This window comes from Fragaria vesca, linkage group LG1, assembly GCF_000184155.1.
Source record: "Fragaria vesca subsp. vesca linkage group LG1, FraVesHawaii_1.0, whole genome shotgun sequence".
NCBI lineage: Eukaryota > Viridiplantae > Streptophyta > Magnoliopsida > Rosales > Rosaceae > Fragaria > Fragaria vesca.
Window position 1 is genome coordinate 6796107 of NC_020491.1, and position 23606 is coordinate 6819712.

At 38.1% G+C, this 23606-nt stretch overlaps 1 protein-coding gene and 1 pseudogene across 1 annotated transcript; one reads left to right on the forward strand and one right to left on the reverse strand.

Annotated features, from left to right (window-relative positions):
- Positions 1–615: 615 nt before the first annotated feature.
- On the reverse strand, positions 616–5548 carry LOC101314510 (annotated as a pseudogene).
- Positions 5549–15779: 10231 nt separating this feature from the next.
- On the forward strand, positions 15780–18657 carry LOC101296799. Its single transcript, XM_004287590.1, has 7 exons — positions 15780–16391; positions 16541–17045; positions 17168–17425; positions 17525–17616; positions 17720–17812; positions 17923–18005; positions 18227–18657. Exons 1-7 carry the CDS (start codon positions 15882–15884, stop codon positions 18420–18422), a joined length of 1737 nt encoding a protein of 578 aa, XP_004287638.1. The 5' UTR covers positions 15780–15881; the 3' UTR covers positions 18423–18657.
- Positions 18658–23606: the final 4949 nt, after the last annotated feature.

Consider the following 23606-nt stretch of genomic DNA (forward strand, 5'->3'; position numbering starts at 1 on the left):
TTTCTCCTTAAAATTCTAATGGTATTTTACGGTTATACCTATAGTAATTTATTTTTATTTCTTTGAGAATTTTTTATTACCTTGATTTTTTTAAGTAACTCAAAAAAAATGCTTCATCTTCACCAAAGACATTAAAAGAACGTCTCACTTTCTAATAGTAGAGATGGGGAAAAGGCTAAACAAATAGTTTTTAATCAAAAATCGAAAGAATTTTCTTTTTTGTCTTTGTTGTTTTACTATGGTCCGAAATGGGTAATATAATACCGTATATTCACTCTGCAACTAAAGTTTCTCAGATCTGGTATGGATCATTAGAAGTTTTGAACTCTCAGAAGGGAACCAGCAGGTATTATTAAGTATTAAAACTGTACTATTGATAATGTTTTGGCGAAGCCATTTGAGATAATATAACAGTCTTTGCTTTTGGATTACCATGGCCATAATACTGAATGAACAGTTACTGTATGCATCAAGAGAAACACATGACAATAACCACAACATCGTATAGCTCTTCTTCACCTTAAAGTTGGAACCTTGCTAAATCCCTGACTGAAACAAGATGAACCTTGTATTACATAATATCCACATAAAGATCAACATTGATTGAGAAGAGACTTAAGCGACAACCGGGTAGGAAGCTCAAGTTGCAATATCTGCATCAAAATCATAATTTTATCAATAAAAGCTGCACTCAGAAACACAATTCATTCACATTGACAACAGTTCGTTCAAGCTTCACTTACCACACATGTTCTTTCCATACTCCATTTTGAAGTAGACATTGTCACCCCAGCTTTGTCCCCAAGAGTTCTTGATGAGCCAATATGGAACACCGTTTTCGACTCCATATCCAACAGCAAGAACAGCATGGTTCACATCCTGGCAAACAAACATAAGATCACATTAGGGAAACACAAGTGCATACAACTAATTTGACTACCATCTCATTCAACTAATCAGCATATTTTAACTCACCATAGGAGTGTTGCCGACTTGCCGCATGTCTCTAAAACTCTCGACTTGTACAATCGGAAATCACTGAGCACCTGGAATGCTATGCTGACTGGCCTAACAAATGCAACTGCGTGCTTCATTCCTTCCTCATCACCCTGCATATGCAAAACAAATTCCGTCAGATATTTAGTTCAAAAAAATTGTGCCTCCTCCGCTCTCAGTTAATATATATGAGACTTTTGACACTCATTTTTAGCTTACCAGGATAATGTTGACAGAGTCGAGGACTTGGAATCCGACATTTTCAGACGAAAATTTGCAAAAGCCATCTGCTCCGGTGTAAGGATATACTTGCTCGGTGTCAAGACCGCCATTTTACTTGATGTACTAAAAGGCTTGAGATGTCAACCCACCCTGGCACCCAAAGTTGTTGAAAGCTCCAGCACAATCCACAAGTTGCTGTTTAGACAGAGAGATTTGCTTCCCAAATGCTTGCACATAAGCTGCCTCAAGAACTCCAGTGGTGCTGCGGCAGAGCACATATATGTTAAAGATCATTAGAACTAGTACAATTGGAACATCAATTGGTTATGTGATCTGTAAACCCAAATTAAGCTGACTAATCAACCTGAATGTCCAGCAAGATCCACAGTGTCCTTGGTCTATACCTTCATCTCTCCAGTTTTTCTGTACATACAAAAAACTGATTAACATTACAAGACAGAATTTTCAGCTTTGATTGTATAATCAGAAAACTATTAATAAACTACTCCTAGCCAAATTTGTTTAGCAAAAGATTGACAAATTCAGAATCTAATATATAATCAAGTCTTGGCTCAATTGATGTTGTTAATGGTCTATCCGGAAATCATATAGTTATAGCCTTACATGTTAATAAAATGAAATTAGATTAAGGGTCGATCAACATTTATTAGAAAGTAAAGTAACTAATGTGACAATACTCCAAGTTTCATAATCAAAATGCGAAAATAAACTCACCAATATATAGACTCATAAAAGATCCGGTACGTACTGCCTCAATTACCATAATAACCCTGAAAATATTATGGATAAGCAATATTCAGTCTACATTTCATAATAGACTTGTACAAGTTCTACATCATACTAAACAAGGAACTGCAAATATCAATAGATATGTGCCAGACTCGAAAACAAGCTCAAAGTCTGGCCACACCCACATTATATACGTCTCTGAAAAGGAATATGCGCAACAGACTGTGATAAAGAGGTAATACGCCTGGCTTTAAAATATAATGATGACTTGTGTACCTCAATATTGCTGGGAGAGTAAGGAAACTGATGTGGGGTCTCCAGACCATGACGAGTAACATTGCCGCATTTCCTGACATTCATTCAGCAACAGAATCATTCATAACAATGACAAGAAAGGAACTGCCAGGTAACAATGACCACAGATTACTAAAAACTGTGCATGCTTCACCAATATACTTTACTTATGTTCGAGATGATAGAAAAAATGGGAACCAGCTCTACACGTTTGAAATGGAGAAGTGAACAAATTATAACTGAAAGGCAGAGCACATACCATATGAAGTAGCTGCAAAAGGTAGGTGAACAATATGCTTCAACTTCTGGCTGAAGCTATAATAACCCTGCAGAAGAATGTGCATGTCATGGTTAACAGATCATGTAACTCGTAGCTTACAAACCAAACACAATTAGCACCACAAAATGGTTAACAATTGATGGAAACAGAAACTGAATTCATTCATCAGAAATTCAGAATCGCTCCCTCCCTGACTATAAAATTTCTGCCAAATCCCACCCACACATAAACTTGCAGTCACGATACATCAACACAATCATAACGAAAACTCTAAAAAAAACATCCAATTCAGAGAGCAGTTTCAATTTTCAAGTACTATAATCTATTCCTGAATATGCTTCTGTATAATGTGACCACACTGTAACAGATCTAAACTGTTACCTGTAAGCTGTAACCGTATTTTCTGCACCTGGTACACCAAATACTGCAGAAAGATGCCTGCAAAAGTTAACAACAGCAATCAAAGATCGAAACTTTAACACGAAATCAGAAAAAAGCTACAAACTTTCACAACCCCACATCAAAAATAGCAGCAATGTTTACGAGACCTGTGAGGATTAGAAGAAGAACGTCGCAGCTGCAAAGCAACTGGGGTATATAGCTCTGAATGGCCTTGAAGCGCAGCCGGCGAGCAAAACCAAGCAAAATGAATTGGAATTAGGTTATAGATAGTAAGCAACATGGAATTGAATTTGAGGAATTGGGGAAACTGGTGAAGGTGGAGAAACTTACAGAGCATCGTCTTCGGGTGAGGTTGAGGGAAGCAAAGTGCCTCTCTCGCTGTGTTGACATTTGTGTCTAATCTAAGAATTTGTGAGTTGTGGTGGGAAGTTGGGTTTGTGATCTGCCGGGAAAGTTGGTCTTTGTAAGCTTGAGGAGTTCAGTGTCTGAGACCTTTTGTTTTTGTGAGAGTGGACGGCCGTTTGTCATCTGGTCCTTTTTAATTTTCATAATTACTCTTTCAGCCCTCTGTGAGAGTGATTGTGACTTCTTCTAAGTCATGCACAGACATTGCCACGTAAAAACAAGTTTACTCGTTAGGTTATATTAAACACAGTGACGCAGGTAAAGAGTAAAATATCTTTAATATTTCTTTGAAATTTCCGTTTTTTACAATTATCGATATTAATTTTTATATCTTTTTGATATTTTATATTTAGTCTATTTTGGTCGAATATATACCTTTTAGATAAAATTTTCATCGATATTCGATATTATCTCGATATATCCATCGAGATTTCCTTTTTTCGAACCATCGAAATCGTCGATATTTTACTCCTTGGACCCAGGTCACTCTAGGTTACTGTGACTGGGCAGCAATTTTCACCCGTAAAAAATGTGAGATTGCTGGCACGTGGCAATGACTGTTTATTGAATTTAGAAAAATATTTTTAAGTATGAATAATAGTTTTAGAATAATAAATTTTAACCTAATTATAGAATAAAATGTAAGTGAATTTAGGATGATCTAAATATTAAAGTTACAATGAAATAAACACTGGGATATGAAAATAATAAACTTATTCCAAACCTAGAATAAACATTACCAAAAAAAAAATAGGTAATTATTTTATGGCCTATTGTAATTTATTGTTTATATCATTTTCTGATTTTTTTTTCTTCATAATTTTCAAAATAGGTAATTAAAGATATTGACTATTAAATATCAGCCTTTAGATTCAAAATATAATTAAAAACAACGGTTCAGATTAAATTCTTTGAATAGGACATGTGCTCTTTTGACGCGTGTCAGGGGCTAAATATAAACTAAGCGCAAAATGACAAAAGCATCGTGAGCACGTTGCTTTGCTTGGAAGACATTAGTCCATGTTCTTCACTCGAGCAAGGAGAGCGTGAATTCTCTTTCACATGGGTTGCTGACATCAACCACATTTGGCTTTTGGCTGAGTTGGAACAATTCAACCTGGGTTGGATTTCTCATCTAGCCTAGGTTAGTTCTCCCCGTAAAAATCTAACCTGGGCTAAAATGTGAGAAAACCTATTCAATGGGTGGATTGAAATTTTTTGGGTCTGGGTTGGATTTTCAGCATCGGGTGGATATGCTCTTAGTACCAATTTTAACCCCTCATTGCCCATTTAAATGACAATCTTTTTCAAGAGCCCATTTGAATATAAGGTAGTCTTTTTTGTGTCCAAATGAACAAATCTTTACTTAAACTCTTAACAAGCAATATTATTTTAAGACTATTTTGCCCTCACCCCTTAAATATGCATAGAGACAGAAGATTTGGCTGGAACCTCACCAGACTCCAGACTCCGGACTCCGGTCACCAGCTGCTGGAATTTAGCCGGATTTTTTTTAATTGTCACCATAATCTCACCTGTCGTCTGAATCTCGCAAATTTTTTTTATTTTTTATTTTTATAAATGTCATCGGACATTGCCGGAAGCATGCCTCATCATCGCTTATATTTTATTAAAGGGTATTTTACTAGGGGTAATAAACTTCTACTGAAATTTTACTGGGAGGGTAATAACTTCTACTGAGGTTAATAAAACCTTATTAAGGGGCAGTAATGATGAAAAAATATTTTGTTGAGGGGCAATAGACTTCTACTGAGATTTTACTGGGGGGCAATAAACTTCTACTAAGATTTTACAGGGGAAATAAACTTCTGCCGTTGTCAATAAAAACTTCTTGAGGGGCAGTAATGATGAAAAACGGTTTGCTGGGGGTAATAAACTTCTACTAAGATTTTACTGGGAGGTAATAAATTTCTACTGAGGTCAATAAAAACGTATTTATGGGCAGTAATGATAAAAAAATGTTTTGTTGGGGAGTAATAAAAGGTGGAGTAGATGAACAGAAGAATCCAGGTGGAGTAGATGTCCAAAAACAAATATGAGAAGAGAATAGCATAAGGCCACTTGATGCACATCAGTGAGATATGAAGAAATTAAACCAAGTTTCTGATGCATTACAAATCATTTGACAACTATCCAATAGATCCATGTTCCACTTACCTCACTTACCTGGATATCCATTTCTCACTTACAATAGATCCATGGATTACAATAGTTCCACGCCTCACTTACCTCAATTACCTGAAAATCCATTTCAAAACAACAAAAAATAATGGAAATTGGAAATCCATTTCAACTGTCCCAACATAGGTGAGAGATCTCAAGTCTAGAACGAGCGACGACTGAGGTGATGTGCCAGAGCTTCGCCACACCGAAGGGGAAGAGATCGGCGAGGTAGCTGCGCGCCGATGTGAAGCGGTGCATAACTGTACACGATCGTTGTTAGATCGGACGATTGTGATTGCCAGTGCCGGAACCTCGAAGCTTCAGCTTGGAAGATGCCGATAGGACGATTGCCGCTCGATCTAGGTCACTGGATCACCACCAAAAACGATGACAACAACGACGCGACGTTGACACCGTTAACTCCGACGGCCGCACTACTCTTCTGTTCGTCACAAGCTTGGGATCGGAGGCGTGCGTACGGTTTCTACCAGAGGCCAGGTTCGCTAGAGGACGACGAGAGAGAGAGAGAGAGAGAGAGAATTTTCAGATCGGAAGAAGAGAGTTGAGTAAGGTAGTTGAATAGAGAGGACATAATCGTATTTTTTTAATATTAAAAGTGCGGCTACTGGGACCTCTAAATTTGTTCACTAGACCTCACTCTATATTGTGAATTATTAAATGACATATATATCCTCATACACAATTACTACTAAGAACAATAATTATACAAAAAGAAATATTATATTTATTCTCTTTAGACTTTCCAATTCAATAATAATTGATTCCATTCTTTATTATTTCCTTATATATTTTTGTTTTCCAATTTCTTTTTATTAAAGCATACATATAGTTTAACTCAACCAAACACCCACAGAACGCGCCTCACACGCTCTAAACCTAGGTTTGTCGAAGGTCGCATCTCTGCTCGTCCGGCTGCACCGCGTCGTGGACGCAGGCCTTTGGCCTCGCCGACGTTCGCCTAGTGCGGTCGGATGGGCTGCTAGTATTGGAAGATGCCTTGATGACTGGTTGGGAGGGAGAGGGTACAAGTTGTTTGGTTTTCGGTCGATGGCAGCAGCGGCACAAGCGGAGGTTTTGTGAACGATGGTGGAGTTAGATCAGCCCCGATCGTTTCTTGCTACAAATATTGGTTGTTTGGCCCGATCTGGGATCTGGGTTTGGAGTCGGATCCAATCGGATCTCGCCGGAGACTCATCATGGTATGTTCGGGGTCTGATTTCAGTTTATGCGACAGAGGATGGTGTAGGGTTGTTCTATTGGCATCTGTGGTTAGGGGTTGTGGTGGTGGAGGGGTTACGACGGCACTGGGTCAGAGATGGTGTCCCGAAGGTGGTTGAGAGCTGTAAGTGGCGACGACGGTGGCGGGTAGGGGCTGTGGTTTCGCTGGTGGAGACGATGCTGCCTGTGCAAGCGTTGTTTTGGGCTGAGGTCAAATGTCTGACCCGATGGGCCTTCTTCCAGTTATGGGTATCTTCTAGCCCAAGTGTGGAATGGGCTTGGGGCTCTACCCTGGGTCCATTCCATTTTCCTATTCTACAATTTTATTTAGTTTTTGACTATAATTTAATTGTAGTACTAAGCGGCTTTATGTCGCCAATAATATCCTATCACTTTTTGATATGGTGTGAAGGGCCTTGTGCCGGTCTATGCACCTTGTGTGCCTCATCTGCTCTAAGCAGGTGACGAGTCGTTTGTTTGGTCAAATGGTCGCAACCTCTTAGTGGTAGTGTCACATCCCGACCCTTAAATTTTTACCTTATTTACTAACTTGGTTATAATAAGAATTTTTACCGTCTCTGTCATTGAGGTATAGTTTAATTGGTCCCTAGAGGGGTTTGGGGGACGGTTATTTTCGGAGGATTATTCGTCGGAGAAAAATGTGACGACGGAAAAATGGTAAATTTTAGCTAGTAAAAGGTAATTTTTAATAGGGTATTTTGTTTTGGGGTGTTAAATTAGTGGAGTTGGATATAATTGTGGTGTTGGACCGGGTTGGTGTGAGGCCCAAACACCATTTCTCCCTCTCTTCTTTTTCTCTTCCTCCCAACCTCTTTCCCGAGCCCTCTCCCCGGCAAACCTCCAGCCATCGCCTGCCGCCGTCCGGCCAATCACCGGCCGCCGCTCCAGCCCAGTTCGGAGCCCTGCCACCTCCTCTCTCTTCCCGGCCTAGTGTCCCCGCCGGTAACGCCGTTGATCGGGAGATTTTTCACCGGAGACGTCGGACTGTCTTTCGCCGGAGCTCCCATTTCCAGCCACCATAACTCGTGATTCTTAGCTCATCTTGTAGCTCTCATCAAGGTTAGTGATCCCTCAAAAGGAGTCGATTTAATTCGGTCTTGATAAGGAGAGATGTTTAATTGAAGCTCTAGGGTTTTTTGTGTTGGTTTTGCTCGATTGACCTAGTTAGGCTTGGAATTGGGTGTTGTGCTGGTTAAGGAAGTTGTAGAGTGAGTTGAGAGGAAGACGTTGTCAAAATTTCATAGGCATTGGAGGTCGTCGGAGTCGGCCTCCGGCCGCCGCTGTTTGGGAGTTTTGTATAGTTTTAAATGTGGAATATTAAGGGGAGTTTATTGATTGAATTATGGAATTTTCAGATGAGTTTTGGATAGGTTTGTGAATTTCCGAAGTTTGCTATTTTTGGCAGTTGAATAATGTAGAATATGGCTGTAGGATTTAAGTCTTTTTCTGGGAGAAGTTGTATTTACGGCTATCGAGTATGGTATTAAAGTTTGAGTCGTTTCGATTTAAGAATGTCGAAGTTAGGCAATGATGAGCGTGTTTATGGCTCTCGGTTATTTTTGCCTATTTTGTATAAATATTGGATTTTTAGTTGGGAAATTAATTATATATTTGGATCAGGACGAGAGGCCTGAGCAGAAGAAGCCTCGGAGCGACATCAGGCTTAGGTATAATTTGTGAGTGGACCTTTGTTTTAATTGAAAAGCATGCAATGAATTATTCTGTTGATCATTTATTTCTTCTGCTGAGTTTTATTTTCTTTCTTGAAAAATATTTGGCAATTTTCCTCCTTTAGAGAGTTCCCAAAAAATGAGATTTTCGGTGGATATGTATTTTGAATGTTTATGAGTATAGTATGTATATAAATGCTAGCTAGCCATACGTGCTTGGTCCGTCATAATGAGGTAAAATACCATTATGGCGTGACGTGAGTGTTAGACACCAGCGTCATAGCCCTATATGAAAACTACTTTTTTTTTCTGGTTTATTTAGGTTTTCATATAGGGAGTCCACACGAATATATACACCCGTCCTCTTCGGTCATAATAAGGAAAAATTCCATTATGGCACGACGTGAGCATTAGACGCAAGCGTCGTAGCCTTATATGAATTTCTACTTTTCTAATTTGTTCATAGAATTCATACAATGAGTTTAACGAGTGTAAATACATACACAGATATGTTTATATATGCTTTAGCCTGAGAGGCTCCAGTTTTATTGAGTTTGGAGACTAGCCAGAGCTAGTCATGAAATTGTCAAGGTATGAGTTGAGTGCTTTTGAATTTTTCGCATACAGCATAATTTCTTTAGAAATTAAAATGGGAATGCATAAATATTTTTATTAATTTATTTTGTCCACTCACTCTAACGTTATTAAATGTTTTCCCCTGGGCCCAACATTTTCAAATGCCTAGTCTGCAGAGTTCGGGTTAGATCTAGTAGGAAGTGAGGTATAGTCACCCGCATTTCCATCACTTTTCACCAGTAGGTTACCTGTTTAACCTACCCGTGTTTTCTTACTTCCGCTAGTGTCTAGTAGCTCTGAATACTTGGGATTAATGTAAATTATTTCGGTAGTGTGCTCGGTCTGTTGATTTTTGTTTAGAATATTTGAAGGATAAGATACTATCTAAGTTGGGTATTTATTTGATGTTTGGATGATGTTGTGTTGTTGATGTTGTGATGGTTGTGTTTGCGGGGAGCGGATGGCTCCAGGAGTTAAGGTTGGATGTGTGTTAGTAGGAGTGTAAATTTGAAATTTTTCAGGTAAGGGTTGTCCATTTTCAAGGGAGGTTTTGCCAATTTTTCGGTAAATCTTTCCTTGGGAGTGGTCCCCGCACGACTTACTTCGGGTTTCAGGGTGAAATTCGGGGTGGGTTGTGATAGGTAGGATGAAACTAAGTCGGGTTTTTCCGGTGGCAACAAAGTAGGAAAGCTGCATTATTGGACACCAAGATATGTGATCGTGTCACATATCAACTGATCTTTCCATTATGTCACTGCTGTGACAAAGCAAATAGAGTCACCATTAGAGTGATACTCTTTGTTAGTTGGTGCTTGTTAGAATACATGTACTTTGTAGAATTTCTCGATATTATTTCGGGACTTCTAGATGCTTATTGTAATCAGGGGTTTAGGCTTCATGTCCCCCCCTTGTATTCGACAGTTTTATTAATAAATGCTTAAGGGCAGCTGCACCAACCCCTTTTTTCAAAAAAAGCATACATATAGTTTATAATCAATATCGATCATGTGACATAAAACTTTGTATTATCATACATGTTGAACGCATATACTTGCAAGGTGCATAAATTTTTTATATAAAAAAACTAATATATATATATTATAGAAAATATATATTTATTGAAATAATTTATTATGAGGTACAAAATAGAGATCAAATTATTCAAAAGAAAAAAAATGGAGAAAAAAATAACACGTACAAAAGAGAAAAATAATTAAAAAGATATATTAGTTCATGATAGAACATTTTCTTGCATGAAAAAAAAATGAAGGTAGGGATGATAGATGTTGAAAAACAAAAAGGAAAAAAAAACAAAGAATGAGAGGTCTATTGAGTAAATAAGAGGTAATTAATTGATTGTAATATATGTCAATAAATAACTAAAGTTATTTTAAGAATTTGAAATGAGGTCTAGTGAGCAAATGTTTATATTGAAAAATAAAAATGAGGTGTAGAGAGAATGAGATGTATATTAAGCAAATTTGGAGGTCTCATTAGCCACACTCTAATATTAATATTAATTGAAATAGGTTTTTGACTTTTTTTTTTCATTAGATTGAGGTCTGATCAGGCTGGAAAATACCTTTAAAAAAAAAAACTCCCTCGTATAATTTTCTTATTTTACTTAAAAAAAAAACATGTACTTTAAAAACAATTTTAATAGTGTAACAAAAAAACAATTTTAATAGAAGGCGTTAGTGGTGATCAGAAGTTCAGAACACACTTATGGCACGTTTACTAATCCTCAAAGGGAATCACTCATTGGGGATTGATTCCCTTTCTCCTTCACTTTGGCCGTTTACCAACCAAGGGGGAATGCAAACTAGTGGGTCCCGCACACAAAATCAGGATTGAATCCCCCCCTCCTCATTCCGGTGGGGGGAGTTGGTATTAATTACTGAATATGGGTGAATGAATTTTTCATTCCCAAACTGTCCTTGGTGAGTTATTGTTAATCCAAAATTGCCCATCTAAAAAAACCCTACTTACCAAAGCCTCATCTTGCGAAAGTCAAGCTGCCTCTCTGCTCTGCTTCGTCTTCGCCTTCTACCGCTTCTTTGCCTCATCCTTTGTTTGGTCAAGCCGCCTCTCTACTCTGCTTCGTCTTCGCCTTCTACCGCTTCTTCGCCTCATCCTTTGTTTGGTCAAGCCGCCTCTCCACGCCTCTGCTTCGTCTACCTTGGGGAAAACTTTCGCCTTCTACCACTTCTTCTTACGTCTTCTTCGTATCCAGGTACGCATTTGTCTTCCTTTGCTGGGTTCTATAGTAGTAGTGAACGCTTTGCTTCTCCCTTTATTTGCTGGATTGATTTCAATCCCCTTAATTTATGTTCTCGTTGGTTTATGGCTGCTGCAATTTCTTTCTTTTTTTGTTCTTTTTCTGGGTGAATTTTGTTGTTCTTATCTGACTTGAAACTCTAGATAAGTTAAATAGGTTAGCAATCAATTATATGAGAGTAATTTATAGTTTAAGCGAATGACAAAAAGTAATACACTAATTAAGAGGTGACTGAGATGCTAATGCCAAAAATCAGTAGCATCTGTTCTTGTTTTCCATAAGCAATGATGATCTGCATTATATGGTTAAATGATAGAATTTAAAGGTTCGATTCAGGTGTGCTCACTGCATAAATTTTTGCATCAGCATTATAGACTTTAGGGGCATATGTAGAAGGGCAGGAGGGCAAAATTACTACTTTCATTGTCCAAAATTTGAATGATGTTGACACTAGCATTTGAATTTGATAGTTGAACAAGCTGTTCCGCCATGTGTCTACATATTGTAAAACAATCTGACATGAGAAGTCAAATATGAGATTTACTAGTGTCTGCAAATATGGTTAAATCAGTAGCATCTGTTCTTGGTATTGATAGAGAGAATCAATTAAAGGACAATGCTAATATAATTTCTATAGTTTTACATGACTAATTATTGTAGTTTTTGCACAAATTGTTAATGTATCCCCTAAATTTTATTAAAGGTGTTTAAATTGATAAGATATAGAGGTTTAATCATACATTTGAAAAGCTTACAGCTCTTGCTAGGGCTTAAAGCTTTTGTCATGATCTGTGCTCAATTATACTGATCTGTCTTTGTTGTTTGTTTGTTTTTTGTTTTTTTTTTGTAGACGAATGGCTCGTTTAGCTTTATCGACAAAGCAGAAGCTACTTGTTATCGTTAATGAACTGATTGTCCTTCTTCGAGTCATTTTTGTTGTTTGTGCTGCGGGTTATGCTCATGCATTCTAAGGAACTCAAAAACGCATCACACGTTCATATTCGCCCACAAGAGTGTTTAGGCAATTGTCACATCTACATGAACTTGTTTATGAGAGTGATGTAATATGTGTTGATCAACTAAGAATGGATAGAGAGTCATTCCATAAATTGTGTCAAATTCTTACAACTAAAGGGCAACTACAAGGGACTAGGAATATGTCAGTAGAAGAGATGGTCGCAATGTTTTTAAACATTCTTGCACACCACCATAAAAATCGTGTCATAAAATTCGATTTTCATAGGTCTGGTCGAACCGTTAGCAAATATTTTCATGAGTGTCTAAAAGCAATCATTCGATGTCAAAAAGACTTTTGGAAAACCCCTGAACCCATACCTGAGAACTCAACGGATTATCGGTGGAAGTGGTTTAAGGTATGCTTTGTTTGCGTTTGTATTCATTATAGCAATCAGTTTTTATTTTATTTTATTTTAATTATTAATATGTATTTGTAATGTAGAACTGCTTAGGAGCATTAGATGGAACATATATTAGAGTGCGTGTATCCGAGAAGGACAAACCGAGGTATAGGACAAGGAAAAATGAAATAACAACAAATGTGTTAGGAGTTTGCTCTCCAGAATTGCAATTCATATATGTTTTGGCGGGTTGGGAGGGTTCGGCACATGATGGTCGAGTCCTAAGAGATGCTATAACTAGGAGAAACGGATTAAAAGTTCCAAATGGTAATGCTCTGAACCCTAGTCAGTTTATTAGGATACCATAACTTTTAATTATATATTATTAATATATAATTTTCTGTTTTTATAAACTGTAGGTAATTATTATTTAGTTGATGGTGGCTATACTAATGGGAAAGGTTTCCTTGCACCATTTAGAGGACAACGTTATCATCTTAATGAGTGGAGAGATAGACACCGACCGACATCAGCACAAGAGTTTTTCAACATGAAACATTCAAGTGCTAGGAATGTCATTGAAAGGTGTTTTGGACTACTGAAAATGCGTTGGGCAATTCTCAGAAGTCCATCTTTTTATGACATTATAACACAGCGTCGTATTATTTCAGTGTGTTGCATGCTCCATAATTTCATAAGAAGAGAAATGTTGGTGGATCCAATCGAGCATTTATATGACAGGGAACATGTGAATGAAAATTTAGAGGCTAATGACTACATTACTACTGTTGAGTCATCAGACGAGTAGAGTGCATGGAGGGAAAACCTTGCCACTGAAATGTTTAATACATGGGAAGGAAGTAGAGTACCTAGATGACTTGTCTTCCTTTGATATGTTGTTCTGGTTCTTGAATGTTATTACTTGTCATTTCCTTATTAACGTTGTTGAATATTAAGATTTATCAGAGTTTGCTTTTGTAATGAACATTAAATCTGTACTTGATAATTTATGCAATTGATGTTAATTATTGTTCCTTGTGTTCATATGGTGTGTTCAGTACCATCTTTTTTCCTTTTCTGAAAAATATTAGTACCATCGTCTAATTTATGCAGTTGACGTCAATTACTGATCCTTATGTTTATAATTACTTAGTGCCCTGGTTTTGATACTACTTTTACTACTTGTCACTCTTACCTTCTACATCTATATAATTTGTTGTGTTCACAATATCATATTTGTGTGTTTCTAATGGTAGAAAAATAATATGTTTTATACTTTAGGATGAGTTCCACAGCAACTTCTCGAGGAAGAGGCCAAAACAAACATTACTGGACAGAAGAGGAAGATGAAAAGCTGGTGGAGTCGCTTCTTGAATTATCCCACGACAAAAAGTGGAAGGCTGATACTAGTTTCAAGAATGGTTATCTCAAGCATTTACAAATTGTGATGGAAGCTAAACTTCCGGGTCATGGAATATTAGCAAACCCACATATTGAGTCCCGTATTAAGACTTTGAAGGCTAAGTATGCTGCTTTGTCAGAGATGCTAAACCAAAGCGGATTTAGCTGGAACGAACAAGAAATGATGTTAGTATGCGAGCAAAGTGTATTTACTGAGTGGGTAGAGGTAAATGCATAAGTTTAATCTTATTGCTTTCAACTATATGCATATGTTTTTTTATGTCAATTACATGAGATTCTTTCTAAATTAATTATAAAAACAGAAGTTTAATCTTATTGCTTTCAACTATATGAACATGTTTTCTTATGTCAATTACATGACTAATTATTCTAAATTAGTTATAAATGCAAAAGTTTAATCTTATTGCTTTCAACTATATGAACATGTTTTCTTATGTCCATTACATGAGATTCTTTCTAAATTAGTTATTGTTATTATTATATGTCCTTGTAGAAAAGAAACAAAGATGCTGCTGGGTTATATGGTAAGCCATTTCGGCATTACTATAATCTTGGAGAGATATATGGAAGAGATCGTGCAAATGGACAAAATGTGGGAAATGCTGATGATGATGAAGAGGAAATTAGACGTGAGAATACCAACGTTGATCCATTAGAGGATGAGACTCTCTTTGACAATGTGAACCAAAGTGCAAATATGGAACCACAACATGAAGGGTCTGAAGATGTTGATGTATCCTTTACACAGCCTAGTCCTCAAACCCCAAGTGTCTCGCAACAGATTCCTTCACAAAATGTTGCTTCCAGCAATAGTCGTCGGAAAGGAAAAGCATTGGATGAAATGAGCAAGAACTTTTCTCTCATGGCAAAAGTTGTGGCTGGAATGGCACCTAAGCTTGATGGGTTGGTTAATGTTTTATCTACAGACAAAGATTTATCTGAGTTACAATCTAAACTTGATGGTGAGCTGAGCAAGATGAATTTCCTGACTCCAGTGCAAGTGTTTCATGTCACTAACATCCTGGCACAAAAACATGATCTCCTTAGAGTGTTCTTTACTATGACTGATGAAAGGAAAGAATCATATGTCCTTAACCTGTTCTAATATAGTTTACCATGATGATGGGGAACTTTTGCTGAAACCTCTACTCATGTTGGACTTCTTATGGTTTCTGCTAGAGGTGTATTTTGCTTAGATCTGCTGTACTTGTTATGTCTCTGTTAGAACTTTTTATGGTAGCTGAAATCCACACTTTTGTTGGACTTGTGTGGTTGTTGAAACCTTATGTCTGCCCTTTATAATTTGTACTTATTTTGGATTATGGTAGTAATGTTGAAACATAGTTATGGATACTTATTTTGGTTGCTGTAACCATGCTGGTGAATATCTGTCTCCTTTATTTTTCAGCTATTTATTATACTTGTATTTGACAAAATCAGATGTTTAGTTCTATTGAAGGGTGTTTTTGTAATTAACCTTATCATGATTTCGATTCCTGCATTTTAATAAACACATGAATGTGAATCAATCTTGGTAATAATTCCGATTCCGGATAACAAGTAAACACATACATAAGAATCACTCCTCCTCTCTCCTATTCCTCCTTTCTCCCATTCCTTTTTAATCCCATTCCTTCTCAATCCCATTAGGATTAGTAAACGTGCCCTTAACCCGCCAAACACCTGTCATCCGTATTCCATAACTCTCTCTCCCACTACAACCCGATACCTGAACCGCGAAACCGGATCGACCAATCTTAGGGTTTCTCTGCAAAAGTGAAGCCATGGAAACCCTAAACCCCACCTCCGCCACCGTAGACGACGACGGCGCGAACGTCGGCTTCTCAATCCTGATGCGGTTCACCGACGCCACGAGCCAAATCGACCTCGAAATTCGCAAGCTCATAACAGTAATCTGCCACGTACTGCGAGACCACAAGGCTCCTCCGACGCCGGTGTCCTACTTGCGCGCCGCGTGCTCCTCCCTGGACCTGATCGCCGCCGCGAGGCCCCGACCTTCCAGTGAAGAGCTCCACGCCCGCTTCGCAATCCTCTCCTTCGTCATCCCCAAAGTCCCGACCGCATTTCTCGTCAATAATCTCCAGATGGTCTGCAATTCCTTAGGCCCAGCTCTTCGGGTTGCCTCTCTGATGTGGCATGAAGCTGCCGCCTGCGCCGGAATTAAATGCATTGCTCAATTGCTCATCAGCGTCTCCAATTACAGCTGGTCACAAGTTTCCGAAACCTTTGGGTTCTTACTCAGCTATGCTAATGACAATATGAAGAGTTTTGAGGTATAAATTCACTATTGCACTTGGTTCAGAAACTTGTTTAGGGATATGATAGGGTTGTAGTCTTGATAATATTGGAATGCTGATAACTTAGTGAAATTGGATTGGTGATAATTTAGTGAAACTGGAATGGTGTTGTATGTGTGGAACAGGTGAGAAAACAAGCGCGTTTGATTGTTTACGATACACTCCAAAGTTTTGTAGCAACTCCGCTGCTGTTGGGACCTGCAACTAAAACGATTATGGACTTGTTCATGAACAAGTATCCTATCCGTCCGACCAGTGATGGCCTTATTAGCCTCAAGGCCAGGGATACTTTCGATCTTGTGATAGTATGCCTTGGCGTTATGTCAATCGAGGACAGAACTGCTGTGCTCGTCTACTTGAAAGAGCTCTTGGAACTGCACCATACAAATCTTACAAGGCTCATCACAGATGCTTTGCACAGACTTTTCCTCAACCCATCATTACCTGATGTTCCTCTCGAATTGTTGCTCGAGCTAATATGCTCAATATGTCTTTCTATCTCCCAACACAAGACCAAGTACATCCCGGAAACTGTAGCTAATTTGCTCATTATCGGAGTGCCAAAAATCTATTCCCTAAACAAGCAAATCTGCAAAAATGAACTCCCTATTGTGTTTGATGCACTCATTGGTATAGACTCTTGTCTTCACTAAACTCTGCTCTTAATAACTAGCTTTTATTGCATACAACATTCGAGTACATTACATTCGGTCTTCTCTTATCAAGTGACCTCCTGTATTTGCATTTGACAGTCTTGCTCGAACAGTCAGAAGAAGAAACAGACATCCTTGAAGCAGGAAATGCCTTTAAGTGTCTCATTGCTTATATTGATGACAGCTTGATTAAACAGGGAGTTAACCGTACTCTGATGAACGCAAATATGGACGATGGGAGCCAGTCTGAGCCAACTCTAATTGAAAAACTGTGTGCTACTTTTCAGAAGTTACTTTCTTATCCTGCTGTGCTACGCCTGGTTTTTGAAATTATCTCAGCTATGTTCGAAAAACTAGGTTAGTGTTTCCTGTCTCTCAAAAATTATAATTACTTAAACTTTCCATGCGTTTGTTTGTACATTTGATATAGGAAGGATAATGGCTGTTATTATACAGGAGAATACTCTTCTTATTTGATGAGGGATACAGTCAAAACCTTGGCAGACATGCAGAAATTGCGCGATAAAAGATTCTTTTTAATGGAGGAGGTGCTTGTTTTTCCTATATAAGATTTTTAGTAGACTAAGGATGATGATGCCATCAATTTTTCATGACCTTTAGTTTCAATCATTCAAAACTATGTTCTTTCAGGGTAAGCTTCTTCTGAAAATGGTTGTTGAGAAATGTGGGCTTGATGCTATTATGGCCATCATCCCTCAGGAACACATGGAACTGCTTGCAGAGGTCTGTTGTAAGAAATATTGAAATAAGTATGATCGATCATAGTGTTCACTGCTTTTGGTTCTTGGTTCTCATCTTAATTAGTTTATCTTTTTAACTTGTGTCGAAAGCAGATCAATCAACAACTGGGTTCTAAATCTGTGGATGCGAGTTCTCGCGTAGTCAAAGCAACTACATATGGAAATAACTTATCTCAGTAAGTGTTTCATCCATTTTTGAAAAATATTAGCAGACTAGAAACAACAGTCAATAATCTTCATATCTAGCTCCCTCTTTCATGAGCACTAAAGTTGTTTTCTTGTTTTTGTGGTGATTGATAAGTAGTTTGTCTAGACTGTTGAATAGAGTCATGCATGTATTTTACAATTGTATGTATCTTTTTTCTGTTGGTATTAACACAAATGCTTTCATTACTAGGTCCATGAATATGCACAAGGATGATCTTAAATATGTAACATTCTTGAATTACAAACTGAAAATAGCTGGTAAAAAGTGTTTGTCTGATCGCCAGCTGAGAGCATGTTTGGATAAGCAGGCTAAGAGGCGTGCTGAGAAGGCCATCAGTGGAGGACTAGTAGGTGCAGCTAAGATGACAAAGAAGCTTAAACTTTAAATAGATTAGAGCTTAATTATTTGACCAAAAAAAACAATTAGGATGACAAGGAAGCTTATGTTGTTGATACTGTATGGTTTCACCTACACTGTTCTAATTATTTTGTAATCTGGGCTATTGTACTCTGAATTCTGAAAAATTGTGTCACGCTGGTGGTCTATGACTGTTGTTTGGTTCTGATATTGCTGCTGTATTAAGATATGTTATCTCTGATAATTGATTCAAGTTGAGAAGGACCAGATGATCATGGTAAAGGGACGTTATTTTGTAGTTATCCACCTAGAGAATGTGACAAATCGATTCATCTTGTCATTGAGGCAGAGATAAATGCAAGAAAGATCTATAATTCATTTCATATCCATTCGTGCCCAGAATGGGACTTGGTTAACATACTTAAAGCATTCAGGCAATTTGAAATAGCTAGTACATCTTCTTCTTCTGCAGGAGGTCCTCAATGCATGTCCAAAACTCGAAAAGCATCTGATACTAAACAGATGGGTGTAGAGCTAGAGTAATTTTGTTGATAAACCTTATGTTGCTACTGACGTACTGGATAGATTAAAGGAACAAAGTAAAGGAAAATGCAACTTAAAAAAAGATAAGACCGAAAATGCAACTTAAAAAAAGATGAGACCGAAGATTACAATCCACGAATCCATCACCGGCTGTCAGTTCTGAGAACCCTCATCTCCATGGTCGTACACAATCCCAGCTCCTCCTACGCCTTGGTTCACCTCTACCGGATTGTTTTCTCCTCCCTCACCAAGACCACCGCCTTCGTTATCAACAAAAGCTTCTTCTACTCCATCAACTTCTCCTCCTCCATCAACTTCCTCTTCATCCTCTTCTTCTCCTCCTCCATCAATTTCTCCTTCTCCTTCAACTTCTGCTTGTTCTTCTCCAACTTCCTCTTCGTCTTCATTTTCGGGGTCGGAATTCCAATGAGCAGGTGGATATCCTTCCCTCTCGGAATTATGACCGTCGATTACCCGGAGACCCCATTGATCATGTTGGTCGGAATCCCACACACACTCACTCCACCTTCCTTTGAACCCCTCCACCGTACCCACCTCGGTATGGTTATCCGCCCCAAGAATCTGTCAAAAATGGAAAAATTAAATCCAAGTTTCATAAAAAAAAACAAAATCAAAATTCAAAAAATGTGATATGGGATACGTACCCTTCGGTTCCGCCCATTTTGGTTTTGCACTGTCATGAATAAATTGTCCTCCTCATCACGACAGTACAGAGTAAACCAATGACCAAAAATATCCTGGTTGCAGTCGATTATAAACTCTCCAATAACCTCGACATCGAGCGTTGGGATTGGAAGACCACGAGCATACAAGGCCCCGCGCCCCCTTCTCAAAATTCTCAACTTCCCGGTTATCCCGGTTGTCTGCGCGCGACACTCTACATTGTTGCATTTGAAAACCAAGTGGTTCCGCTGGCCGTCCTCGGCGTCGACAGCCGAATGACTGGCCTTGAGATATCGGACATGTTGGAAGTTCACGCCGTGATTGGTGGCAATTACTCTGCATGCTCCGCAGCGGACAGTAACTAAGTGCCCCAAATGGGGATCACTCCAGTTTCCTCTCATCTCACGGCATAACTCCTCTTCCCTTATATCATTCAAGCTAAGAGGGACGAGTCGGAAACCAAACTCTATATCCTCAATAGAATACTCGAGCACATATCGCTGTTTCCGGACCGTTCCCTCGTTGGACTCAAGACTACCCGCCCCAACAGAAGGAGTTGAAGCTTCACTCACATTGGAAAGAGCAGATGAGGTTGAGCCACTCATGGTTTGAGAATTTGAGGTTTGAGCTAGGTATCAGATAGAGAGAAAGAAAGAGAACAGCTTGGTGTATGGCAAGGGTTTCACTTCAGAGGTATATATTACACAGTTAGTAGTCTCTAAGGAGCTAGCTAGGTTTTCTTTCTTATTTTCACACAATATTTTACAGCTGGTAAGAAAATCTTTGGTCAGAGCATATCTTTTCAAATCAGTCAATGGTGCTCTGCCCTTATTATTGTTGCAGACTTGATACTGCTCAGAGTTGAACAGTCATACCCACACCATCGATCAAGATGAGTTCCATAAACGTAGCTATCAAGCCATCTGAGATATATGACGTCCTTAAGGTAGAGACCTTTGGATCCCTTTCTATCGTCTCTCTTTATTATTTCACACAATATTGTACGATGTATGCATTGCCTTTCTTCTGATATCTCTTTCTGTTATATATCTCTCATAAATCGTTAAATGCTTGTTGTTTTTTTCATTACTGGATGCAATAATCGATTAGGGTTTTTCAAAACACAATTTTCTACTGGGAAAATAATAAAGCATATTTTCTGTTCCTCTTCTGTTCAATCTTTGGTACATCACACATTATCTTCTGGCAAGAACAGTAGGTTGATGATATATGTACAAGACTACAAGTTATCTATGCATCAGTCAATGGTGCTAGCTCAGCGTGCCCGTATTGTTGAGAACTGGAAAATGATACCCACATCGATCAAGATGAGTTCCATAAACCTAGCTATCAAGCCAGCTCAGATATATGACGTCCTTAATTTGGGAAGATAGTTATTGATGGAATTAGTTAATAAGATAGAGAACTTTGGATCCCTTATTATAAACTTAGCTCTCGAAAGAAATAACAAACAGTTGAAATACACTCAATACCAATGTGTATATTTGATCATCCTTTTGTGTGATGATCGATCGAGTCTGTCTGTGTTTCAGTGTGTGATACAGCAGTGTGTAATGATTTATATACTTCAGTGTATTATGGTTGATTAGGTGTGCGCGCTGGGACGCAGTTGATCGATGATCAATAACCCTAGCTAGCTAGTTCCATCGTCTCTCTTTATTAGTACCTTGGAAATACTTGTGATTTTATTTCAGCACTCTCGATCTGGCTAGTGATGTTGTACACTAATCAAGGATTTATTCACAGCCCTAGCTACTTAATTCACTTATACCAAGCTTGTACAAACTTTTCGTGCAGCTCGATCGTGCTTAACTACATATGCATTTTGAATGGTACTTCTATGTTTCTGTTCTACCCTTTTCTCTTCCTTTTTTTTATTTTTATTTTTTATTTTTTATTTTTATGTTCTACCCTTTTCTGCACCACAGATTTCTGTAATTATGACAATGGACATTTTCTATGCAATCAATATTCACGATTTTGGGTTCAGGACACTTGCTGCAAGTCGGTCATGTACGTTGTACCACGCACTGAGAATTTCTGCAAAGACTGATCTGAACATATCTTGAATTTCTGCAAAGACTGATCTGAACATAGCTTGTTGGACAAGTCATCCATGTGAGAGGGTTTATGACCTACAGTCTTGAGTGAGATTTTGATCCTCTATTAACCTTGGTAGTTGGTCAGTCCTCTTGTATCCATAGGAGTTCCATGAAGCTAGCTAGCTGAGCTGTATATCCATATTTTGGTAAAATAGTTGTCGAATTCATTAATAAGATAGCAGAGAGCTAAAACTTAGCTCAAAATAAGTACTCGCCAAAAACATTTATAGTTGTGGGATCCTATGTTGTGATCGAGTTTGTGTTTTATCGAGTTAATTCTCCTACCGATCAAAACCAAGTACAAGTTATCTACAAGAAGCATATATATATGATCCTAGGTTGTTTTTTCGAGTTTGTATATATATGATCCTATATTGCACATGTGTAATGATTTATATATCATATGCTTTATGTACATGTGTAACGATTTATATATATATAACCAAGTGCATGTCTATATCAATCGACATTGTTGCAACAATGATCCTTTTTGCACAACTGAGCAAGTTCTCCCACGATCTGTGTAAGTTCTTTATAAGACTCCAAACACGTTAACAATCAGCATGTTTATATATGATCGAACTGGATCCATCCTCCACCTAGCTGATTCAATTCTATATATCTTTTTGTATAAATGATCTTCTACTTTGATCGAATATATGTTCGAGCCACCTCTTTCCTACTCCTTGTAGTACTACTAATCACTCGATCGAGTGTTCTTTCTTGAATGTTATGTGCATTGTTAGTCCTCTTTTCCATCTTTCATCGTAAACATAAGCACTTAACTACCATCAAAGATTTGTTAGAGGGAATATTTACCTTTATTATTATAGAGATCTGGCGACAATATTCCCTAGCTATCCCAAAATGTAATCGAGATCGTTGTTATAAGAGTTGAGTATTATTAAGCTCATAGATCGTTGCTAAAATATCCCCTGCTCAATCATATATATGTTCATCAGCACTACAAGTCTACAACTCATCAATAATATTCCCAGCCTGATCGATGTCTTAAAGTCATTATATTCGTCTCCTCTTAAGGTCGTTTGAGGTTATCGATCATACTTATTTTCTTGTGTCCACATATATACACAATCTTGATTCCTACCTTTCTTCTTATATTCTAATTATATGACCATGCATCACTACTAGTTCTAATAGTTCATAGCAGTATAAATATGTGTCTCTAGCTTAGTTGATGTCACAGGACACTGCTATAGATGCATCCTAGCTAATGAGAAAGAACTTGCACTTTGCTTCATGCATACTAATTTCTGATGCAGAAATAATGGATGCTCATATCTGACTTGAATCCTCCACTTTCATTTCATGCCTTTTTAATTGTGGACTGAGAGGATAGTGGTGATCGGCAACGGCTAGTTGCGACGATCTAATCTCTTCTTTTCGATCAGCCAGTCCTTTTGGTGCCTAGCTAAGAAGTAAACCGATCAATATGAGCTTCTTGGTGGGTCTTGAAGTAGTACTCGTTTGCCTTTGAAATAGTCCCCCCTCCATCATGAAGCCATGACCCACGAAATAAAGAATAGATCTGCGCTACCGAAAACGGCAAAAGGAAGATTTTCACTACAGGTTTCATTCTAGGATACCTTGTCAGCAGAAGTAAAGAGACTTGGATAATGGACACTGCTACTTCGTAAGACTGAATATTGATTTTTTGCGTGTGGTTGGTTTTGGACATTACTCAAGTAATTATGAGAAAGAGAACGTTGTGTCTCGACCCGAGAGTCTCATGTGGATACATGGATGATGCATCATGTATATATGGGTCAGCTGGATGCATCATGTATATATCAAACCCTAGCCAGCATCATAGATTTTCATTCTTCTTTTGCATAACTCAA

Coding starts and splice junctions, on each gene's coding strand:
- LOC101296799 (XM_004287590.1), top strand. CDS start 15,882: ATGGAAACCCTAAACCCCACCTCCGCCACCGTAGACGACGACGGCGCG. Junction 17,426..17,524: donor AGCTATGTTCGAAAAACTAG/GTTAGTGTTTCC, acceptor GTTATTATACAG/GAGAATACTCTTCTTATTTG. Junction 17,617..17,719: donor GATTCTTTTTAATGGAGGAG/GTGCTTGTTTTT, acceptor ATGTTCTTTCAG/GGTAAGCTTCTTCTGAAAAT.